Source organism: Haliotis cracherodii, unplaced genomic scaffold, assembly GCF_022045235.1.
Source record: "Haliotis cracherodii isolate W230 unplaced genomic scaffold, xgHalCrac1.p SCAF_12, whole genome shotgun sequence".
NCBI classification, from domain to species: Eukaryota; Metazoa; Mollusca; class Gastropoda; order Lepetellida; family Haliotidae; genus Haliotis; species Haliotis cracherodii.
This window is the reverse complement of record NW_027266267.1, coordinates 24,469,021-24,479,805: the sequence shown is the minus strand read 5'-3', so window position 1 is coordinate 24,479,805 and position 10,785 is coordinate 24,469,021. Positions and strand designations below refer to the sequence as shown.

The window sequence follows — 10,785 nt, the reverse complement described above, 5'->3', positions numbered from 1 at the left end:
GGAACACGACAGCCATATGTGAAGGTGAGGTGAAATTGGGTTTAACGTCGCGTCCAAGATTATTGCACTTATATAGCGACGTGCTTGTACGAGTATGTGTTTGAGTGGCTGCTTGTACTAGTCCGGACTGATGCCGATTTATAGTGCTAGCTCACTGAGATACCATGCCGCAGTATAACATGAATACCCCACTCAGACACAGTATACTGACTCCGAGCCGCCCAGTCCTTGTTTTAGCGCCTCAATGCCGAGCGCCAGACAGGGTAACAACAAGTACATTACAATATCTGATTATTTGGGTACGATACAATATAAAAATGTGGGCATAGATCGCCAGCAACAAGCACAACATTGAGAGGTTTACAAATTTTACAGTGCTTTATAAAGCTGTTGTTTTGTCTGTTCTACTGTAAAACCACAAGAATGTTCCAAATAACGCATAGAACATCAAACAGAGATTATGATATCATTTATTTAAATGATTTTATTATCCCCCGCCACGAAGTGGAAGAGGGATATTGGAATGGGTGTTGTCCGTCAGTCCGTCTGTCATTCCGTCCTACCATCCGTCACGTTTTGTTTCCGGAGCAGAAATAAAAAATCATGAGAGATATCTTAACCAAACTTGGCACATAGTCTAGTGGTGAACTGGTGCTTTTTGATAGTTTGGGATTTTTATTAAAAAAAAGAGTTTCCATAGCAACGACATTGACTTAGACTGTAAATGGCGGTAGTGCTCGGACATGTCATATTGCCGGGGTATATGAGTATTTCATGCTTGTTCATGATTGAATCAACCAGAGTACTGCACCCTAGTTGATCGGTAGGTTTTGACAACTTAAGTCAATCGAAGTATGACACATCAGTTAACACGTGCTAACATTGGTTTTCTAACACAGGTTCATCGGGAACGTTCAGGATATTTAAATCAAATGAAAGCACTATAAACTCAGAAAGTTTGATGGATTGATTGTGACTTTTAATTTTTGGTGATCGGTGAAGTGGACGTGTGTACATTATGAAACAACGTCATGCCGCAATAACTGCTGATTTTAGGGCGGCTTCACATCGCGTGGGCATAAATTGAAATCGTCAAGTTAGATCATCTTTCAATGTCATGAAGTTATGGGATTTAGTTGTAGTTGATTTTTATCTGCACGCTGTTAAAAAGGCTGGTCATAGCATTTAAAAGTGACGTCATGTATGCCTCGCACCGATCTGTGTGCTACGGAAATATTGAATGCAGTCTGCATTTGCTATTTACAAAGAGTTGATGATGGTGTTGAGTAATTGAGTAATGACCGGAACCTTCTTCTAAATCGGACTGATTGACCCAGTGGTTTCCAATATTACAATTCCTTCCTCTGAATACCCAGTAACACCTGTACGTGTAAATGTGAAACATTTTCTCTCCTGAAGAAACGACTTGAAATCGTTCAGGTATACTTATGGGTGTTTTTGTTACTGTTGGAGTATACGTGAATTGTCCATGGAACAGTATTGTATACTTACATATATACTCCCCGACAAAAGAAACGCGAATACCATACATGATGGTTAATATCTGATGAAATTACTCATATTCAAGAGACAGTAGATTGGTCCGATACACTAACGAACATACCGTTGTGTTGTGTGAACCGACGTACATGAACGCATCACATGTGACGTCGTAGATCCATGACTCGAGATGCATCATTTGTTTCGCGCAGGATTAGCGTGTAAAGTTTGAAAATGACGTGCAGTATATCGTGATAACAATAAAGATACTCTGTGGTAACACTTGACTGACTGTTAGTTTTGTCATTAAATGGTATACATTGGAAACATCTCTTCTTAACGTACATACTTCTCTATGTGTTTCTATTATTCGCGTTTCTTTTTTCGTTGAGTGTATATATCTAGTAACGTACAATTGCAGATGTTTAATTCGGCCAATAAAAAAGGGATCGAAAGCAAACTGTTGTTTGAAAGATTTAAATAAAATCATGAGACACACACGCACACACGCGCACACGCACACGCACGCACACACACACACACACACAGACACACAGACACACACACACACACACACACACACACACACACACACACACACACACACACACACACACACACACACACACACATAAACACACACACACAAAAAAACACACTCACTCACACTTTGAGTACCCCTCTGACATGTGTTGGAATCCCGGACGGGGATCAACCCAAAGTACGAGAATCTGAAGAAAGTATACGTAACGTTTGAAAGTCATTTGTCGAAACGGACGAGCATGAAGGAAAACTGGTAGACAAGAAATCGCGGCACAGATATGATCCGAACGTTCCATGTCGATCACTTCGGGCTTGGGCATTCAATGTTTACGTGTTGATCATGAACTTCAGGCCATATATATGATCGACATGGAACGACATGGAACGTTCGGATCATATCTGTGCCGCGATTTCTTGTCTACCAGTTTTCCTTCATGCTCGTCCGTTTCGTATATATATATATATACACACATACACACACACTGTACCAACTTGCATTAGCTATTTTCCATATCTTAGATTTGAATATTTCTGTAAATCAGCATCATAAACAGAATATATATGTCTAGAAGTGGTCCACAAGTGGAGTACACTTTCCAGACTTGGCATCATTAAACCTTGTCTACAAGTGATTATAATATCTGGACATTCCAACATTAAACCTGGTCTACGAGTGGCGTATAATGTCTGGACAATGTGACATTAAAGCAGGTCTACAAGTGGAGTACACTTTCCATGCTTGGCAACATTAAACCTGGTCTACAAGTGATTATAATATCTGAACATTCCAACATTAAACCTGGTCTACAAGTGGGGTATAATGTCTGGACAATGTGACATTAAAGCAGGTCTACAAGTGGATTATACTTTCCAGACTTGGCAACATTAAACCTGGTCTACAAGTGATTTTAATATCTGAACATTCCAACATTAAACCTGGTCTACAAGTGGGGTATAATGTCTGGACAATGTGACATTAAAGCAGGTCTACAAGTGGAGTATACTTTCCAGACTTGGCAACATTAAACCTGGTCTACAAGTGATTTTAATGTCTGAACATTCCAACATTAAACCTGGTCTACGAGTAGGGTATAATGTCTGAACATTCATCTACAAGTGGGGTATAATGTCTGGACAATGTGACATTAAAGCAGGTCTACAAGTGGAGTACACTTCCCAGGCTTGGCAACATTAAACCTGGTCTACAAGTGATTATAATACCTGAACACTCCAACCTTAAACCTGGTCTACAAGTGGGGTATAATGTCTGGACAATGTGACATTAAAGCAGGTCTATAAGTGGAGTATACTTTCCAGACTTGGCAACATTAAACCTGGTCTACAAGTGATTTTAATATCTGAACATTCCAACATTAAACCTGGTCTACGAGTAGGGTATAATGTCTGAACATTCATCTACAAGTGGGGTATAATGTCTGGACAATGTGACATTAAAGCAGGTCTACAAGTGGAGTACACTTCCCAGGCTTGGCAACATTAAACCTGGTCTACAAGTGATTATAATATCTGAACATTCCAACCTTAAACCTGGTCTACAAATGGGGTATAATGTCTGGACAATGTGACATTAAAGCAGGTCTACAAGTGGAGTATACTTTCCAGACTTGGCAACATTAAACCTTGTCCACAATGGTTATAATATCTGGACATTCCAACATTAAACCTGGTCTACAAATGGGGTATAATGTCTGGACATCATCTACAAGTGGGGTATAATGTCTGGACAATGTGACATTAAAACAGGTCTACAAGTGGAGTATACTTTCCAGGCTTGGCAACATTAAACCTGGTCTAGAGGGGATTATGATATCTGGACATTTATCTACAGGTGGGCTATAATGTCTGGACAATGTGACATTAAAGCAGGTCTACAAGTAGATATAATATCTGGACATCGCATAATTAAACGTGGCCTACAATTGGTTATAATATCCGGACATGGCATAATTAGTGTAAACGTATTAGGAACTTTACAAGTTGTCATTGCCCCTTTAAATGCCGATAAAACGTTGTGACTTCGTTTGAATATTTATCGGACTCCGATACAAATTTTATCGAATTGGCCCTCGAATTGATGACACTATCCAGTACATAATAAACAACGAATACACACACACTCACAAAAGCTTTGATCATCTTTGACTTTCACGACGATTGAACAAATAGTGGCCACACTGAAAAGGATGCACAGAAGTGAAATCATGGCTAAATGTTGACACCCGTTTGTTCGTTATCCATAGTAAATAGGGACACTGGTTGTAATTTGTATTGTTCTGGATCTGGATCTGGATCTTATTCGTTCTGGAAGTGACCACCTCTGTGGTATTGTGGATAGTGCATCCGCGAGGTTGCATTCCTTGGACGTGTCATACCAACATATGTTAATATATTATACCTGTTATTACACTACCAGGCGTTCAGGATAAGTATATCCATGTATTTTAGAATCTGGTAACATTTAATTCTGGAACTTTAAAAATCGACATATCCTTTCATTTGATATTCACTGACCAACCGACAAAAAAAAACTGACACAAACTACAGACAGACTTATCAGACATTCAACCATTTGACACATCTAGATGCATGCTATAGGATGTTTTAATGTACACGTGTAGTGTTCGTATTGATATATGAGGGGTATTGTTGTATACTTGTTGTGAACGGTTTTAAGATGAGCACATTATTTTATTTATCAGTAATGTTAACCTAGATTGTGGAAATAATATATTTCTTACAAATTAGGTGATATTTGAAAAAGGTTCATTCCTAAGCTGAACACATCAGAAGATTCCATTCGATTTTGTCAGTCGAATTAGGATGGACAGTGAGTGAGTGAGTTGTTTTTAACAGTATTCCAGTTATATTACGGCGTGTCAGCTTAATGTGGGAGGAAAACCTGAAGTGATGCATGTCTTAGACGTTTACCACTTCGATGAAATTCACGGGCACGGGCATGGTGCTGACAAACCTAGAAACATAATCGGGGCGAATCGGGATTCGAACCCACAATCATAGGTTTCTGGCGTGCCCAAGGGACGAAATTCTCAACCAAGTGTCTCTTTATATCAAATGTATCAACACGAGTCAATAGAAGTTTAAAATTTTGTTGATATATTTGATATCAAAAGACAAGAGGTCGAGAACATGTTTCAACTGTGGCCTTTTGTAAACAGTCACGACTTGTGTTGAGTGCACAAAATGATCTCACAACTTTCAGTGTCAGAGAGTAGTGATGCCAATTGGTTATGACGTCATTGCCAAGCATTGTGATGAAATTTCATTGCAATGATATCTCATGGCTATAGGCTATACCGCTCAGTTTTGCTGAAGCGATATCTCCTGTTTTAATAATGTCCAGTTTAACGTCGGGATCACGGAATAAACTTCAACAGAAAAACTAAAACATCATTGAGGCCACTGACAAAATACAAAATTTATTCCATATTTGTCATGATAAAATCAGAACATTTCAAAACAAACAGCTTTTCTTAAAGATAATATCAACAACTCCGTTGAATGGCATTTCGATGCAACAGTAATAAAGATTTCATACATTTATTTGGAGGCAGGAACAATAAAAGGCATTAACAAAAATTACAACGCAAATACTCCACAACTTCATTTCTTTGACTCCTATTTAAAGAACCATTTCCTGAACGCCTGTAACTTTGATCGTAGCCCTGATGGACTTTTAGTTCTTTCAGTGAGAGCAATATATTTGTTGTGACGTTTAAGAATTTGCTCCATTACCTTGAAAACACTGTCATCCTTCTCAGCTGATATCTCCACATGTCCGTGCTCCCATTCACAGCTGATATTGAGGTCCCTATAAACCCTCTCGGTCCGGTCAACAGACTGACCAATGTCTGTCTTGTTAGCCACAAACACAATAGGAACGTTTGCTCCTTTCTGTTTCAGAATCTTTTCTCTTATGTTGACTGCCACCTGAAAGGAAACATCGTCTGTGATTGAGTAGACAAGAAGGTAAACATCGCTTGTTGGTACTCGTTGCAGAAAGGACGTTCTACCCGAAGATGCTTCTTGAACAAGTATGTGCAGGGTCTTTCCACCGATGCCCAGGACATCTTCTGTAGTCTGTCGAGAAATTGAAGTGGCGCTATCTCTCCAACAGTCTTCCAGTCTGGAACTGAGGGAGCGCTTCCCTACACCGTGATCACCAACCACTAAGAGGTTAAGAGATTTAGCATCTCCTTTATCACAGCATTCTTGGTTAAAGTTTGATTTCTCAGCCATGATAGAAATTTGAAATTCTTCACTTCTGTTCTTGAGCCTCAATCAGGAATAGTGTTACCTGGTAGAATCCAGCGGAATTTATACTTTTTGTTGTTCACGCGTCACGTTCACCTTTTACCTGAGGTGTTGAATATCCATAAGACGTGATGAAGAGGGCAACGCATCGTTTAATTTGCGTGTTGATTCCCAAATTGAAACGCAAAGATAAACCCCCAAATCGGTACGTACAGTGAGTGAGTGAGTTGGGTTCAACGCCACTTTTAACAGTAATCCAGTTATATCACGGCGTGTCAGCTGAATGCGAGGAAAGCCCGGAATGATGCAAGTCTCAGACGTTTATCACTTCTGTGAAACCCACGAGCACGGGTATGGTGCTGACAAACCTAGAAACATAATCGGCGGATTCGAACACAAGATCATATAGAATCAGGCGCAAGAATATTTCCAGGTGTATCGGACCAGCTGGCTGCTAATATCATGTCTTTCTGTGTACATACATCGTCAGTAGTCAATGTTGTTGATAGTTTTTAACTAATTACAAGTTATACAAGTGATACTGGTTTTCTAAAACAAAGATGGTATAGCGGAGAGTATCATAAAGTATGTACCCAGGATATATCCGGTCTTTTGTAGTGTTACAGAATCTTTTTGAAACAAAAGGAATCAGACAGCAGAACTAGAGCTATAAACAGAAACACTTTGAAAACGCTTTCTCAACCTTGACTTGCTGGAAAAGAAAACGATTTTAGCAGAAAATGTTTACTCGCTTAACAAAAACGATGACTGTTCGACAAAAGACAATATGTCTGATCATCTTATGCCAAAATACACAGAACAACTCAATTTGTTGGCATACATTAGAATAGCTCCCACAGCGATCACAGAGGCTAAGAAATATATTTGAAATACAGTATACTGAGTACCATTATAATAATGATGTATAGTTGTTTTTTTGGGTTTTTTTTTGTGTGTGTGTGTGTGTGTGAGTGTGAGTGTGAGTGATTGTGTTTTTGTGTGTGTGTGTTTGTGTGTGTGTGTGTGTGTGTGTGTGGGTGTGTGTGTGCGTGTGTGCGTGTGTGTCTCATGATTTTATTTAAATCTTTCAAACAACAGTTTGCTTTCGATCCCTTTTTTATTGGCCGAATCAAACAACTGCAATTGTACGTTACTAGATATATACACTCAACGAAAAAAGAAACGCGAATAATAGAAACACATAGAGAAGTATGTACGTTAAGAAGAGATGTTTCCAATGTACACCATTTAATGACAAAACTAACAGTCAGTCAAGTGTTACCACAGAGTGTCTTTATTGTTATCACGATATACTGCATGTCATTTTCAAACTTTACACGCTAATCCTGCGCGAAACAAATGATGCATCTCGAGTCATGGATCTACGACGTCACATGTGATGCGTTCATGTACGTCGGTTCACACAACACAACGTGTGTGTGTGTGTGTGTGTGTGTGACACATTTGGTGATCATTGTGACGGACATACTGTAACGGTTTATAAATATGTACGTCATTCTCGCCTCTTCCAGTCTGCGTCACAGTAAACAAAACGTCATTCATGTTGTCTGGCACGTGTACGTCACTTGTACCAATGCCAAGGTAACTGTGAGCGTCATATCCATGCGAGTGTGACTTTGTAAAATACATGTTTCAAGATCTGCGTCACACAACACCAGAACACCTGTCAACTGGCAGCCCTAAGGATGTAAACGACACTTTCAACAACACAGAGAATGAGTGAGTATATTAAAAATGTACGTCACGTCAAATTTCTAATTTCTCAATTAACAGCACAATATGAAAAAGGGCTATAGATCGCCATCAACCAATGTTAGGCCACCATACTGGGAACAATGTGGATTTACAATACGTCTTTTTCCCGACAGGATTTATACCATCCCTTCATGCAGGTTAAGCCATCTATATGACAAAAATACTACCTTTAAAAGGCTGACATGCATAACATAATTTGTATGACGTGGAGCTTATTTACACTCTTGGGGAGACGACAATTGTATGCAACTTCAACCCCCTTCGAGGGTACAGACACTTGACCGTGATTCTTTCACCACAAGGGACATAAAACGGAGGATCCTCACCTTTTAATGGTTGAGTGAGTGAGTATGGTTTTACTCCGCTTTTAACAATATTCCAGCAATATCACGGCGGGGTACACCAGATATTGGCTCCACACATTGCACCCATGTCGGAACACATAAATATTCATGCGTATATCTGTTGTAGCCAAAACGACATTGACAACGACTCTTGAAATCTGGACTGACAACCTGGGAAGGTGTAACCGATATTTGGTTTAATTTCATATAATGTATCTATACCAACAAGGATGTCCCACTCCTTTTACATCAGATCTCTGATGTAACATCTAATCACAGGTTTATAATCTGCGCCAACATCCTAGGACCCATCTGTAAATATAGATTTATAAGAGTTATATAACAGATCGTATTGTAAATTAGTTGGTTTTGTGATTTCTTAAGTTGAGTTAATGTGAAGTCTACATTTGGTTTTACCATTTGCCTAGGAGCCATATCTTAAAGGTTAATTTTAGTGCCGTAAATGACAGATTTGATTCGTATTCCAAGTGGTGGAATATGATATGATCTCGTATTTAAATATCTTCGTAAAGAGGATACTAAATATGAATTAAAAGCTTGATTTTACTGATTAGAATATAATTTCGTGGTGTATTGTAAGGATAATTTCAGCCGGCGTTGTTTAAGGGATGGCTCATCCGCCTCTACGTACAAACTATGAACAGAAGTTCGAAAGGCTCCAAGGCAAAGCCTCAGGCCTTGATGGATAGTGTCTAGTTTTTGTAAATTACTTTTACATGCTCCAGCATTGACGATGGCGCCGAATTAAAGTTTAGAACGGATCAGTGATCTGTATACGTGTGAAAGGGTTGAGTCATCTCATCCCTACTTTGAATTAGATACAACTTCCAACAAATCAAAGGCCTTCAGACATTCAGCTTTAAGTGGATTAGTATGTGGTAAGAACGTGTAATGGCTATCAAAGATGAGTCCCAAGAATTTGGCACCTTTTACAGCTTTGATAGGGGTGCCACACTAATATAAATCAGGGTCCTTGTGTGGCTTATATTTACTGCAGATATGTTCAATTTGATTTTGTTTTGGAAAATTTAAAGACCATTTGTGAATTTTATTGACACAAATTTTTAACTGCCTCTCTATTGTATGCATATTTATACCACAACAAAACATATCAAAATCATCCATAGAAGTGTGATCCATCTCTCTAACCACTTAAAACCTTTGTACTACATAATGTGACGGACAACATACTGCCTTGTGGGATACCTTGATCCAGATTATAATGACCAGACAGGGTTGAACACAATCGGACTTGAAAATGTCTGTCTGTTAAAAATTGTGATATAAAATGAGGTAATGATCCCTCAAGCCCAAATCATGTAATTCCTTTAAAATGCCATGCTTCCAGGTAGCGTATCCTTTTCAAGATAAATATAAAATTGACACAACGTGCTCTTTATTTACTGTAGTATTTTAAAAAAAAATTCTAATCGTACGAAATGATCAATAGTACTTCTATGTTTCAAGAAACCACATTGAATATTTCCAACAAGATTACAGATACCAAACTTACCGTCCAAGCACCGCCCAAGGGTCCATGAACATAAATGTATTTTTACCTCAGCGAAGGTTACAGAACGAATTGACAGAAGCGCCCAGAAAAGGACACATTTCAATTCAGATTTGAAATGTAGCCGCTTTGGCTTGTCGAAACCTTTCGGTGAATGAAATCTAACATGATATAAAATGTCAATGCTAGAGAATAACCAGTCTTGATTATCCGCCGAAACAGATTCCAAAGGGCAAATAGCTGTGAATATATATATGATGTGACGACAGCAGGGGTGTGTCGCCTCGTGGTGGTAATCTGGTGAATGTGGAGGATGTGTAAAAAAGGACCGTACTTCCATTACACCCATGACCGTGACACGCTCGTGTACAGGTGCATTGCCCAACGATGCCAGTCATGAAAAGTTCATAACATGTTGATTGGTTCGTTGGTTTGTCACTCAGCAATATTCCAGCTATATGACGGCGGTCTGTAAAATAATTGAATCTGGACCAGCCAATCCAGTGATTAATATCATGAGCATAGATCCACGCAATTGGGATCGATGACATGCCTCAACCAAGTCAGCGAGCCTGACCACCCGATCCCGTTAGTTGCCTCTTACGACAAGCACAGTCGCCTTTTACGGCACGCATGGGTTGCTGAAGACCTATTCTACCACGGATCTTCACGGGTCAGTAGTCTTAGCGATAACTTGTCCCGCCTAATAGGCCAGTTACATGTATCCGTGTTTTTCCCGTATCCGCAAAAGTCGCTTTTGCAGTAAATGTGCTGGGGCACCTCAACCTGTCTGTATCA

At 39.3% G+C, this 10,785-nt stretch overlaps 1 protein-coding gene across 1 annotated transcript; it reads right to left on the bottom strand.

The window, feature by feature from the left end:
* Positions 1–5,700: 5,700 nt before the first annotated feature.
* On the bottom strand, positions 5,701–6,321 carry LOC139457217 (GTP-binding protein Rheb homolog). Its single transcript, XM_071238633.1, has one exon. The coding sequence runs from the start codon at positions 6,319–6,321 to the stop codon at positions 5,701–5,703; it is 621 nt and encodes a 206-aa protein (XP_071094734.1).
* Positions 6,322–10,785: the final 4,464 nt, after the last annotated feature.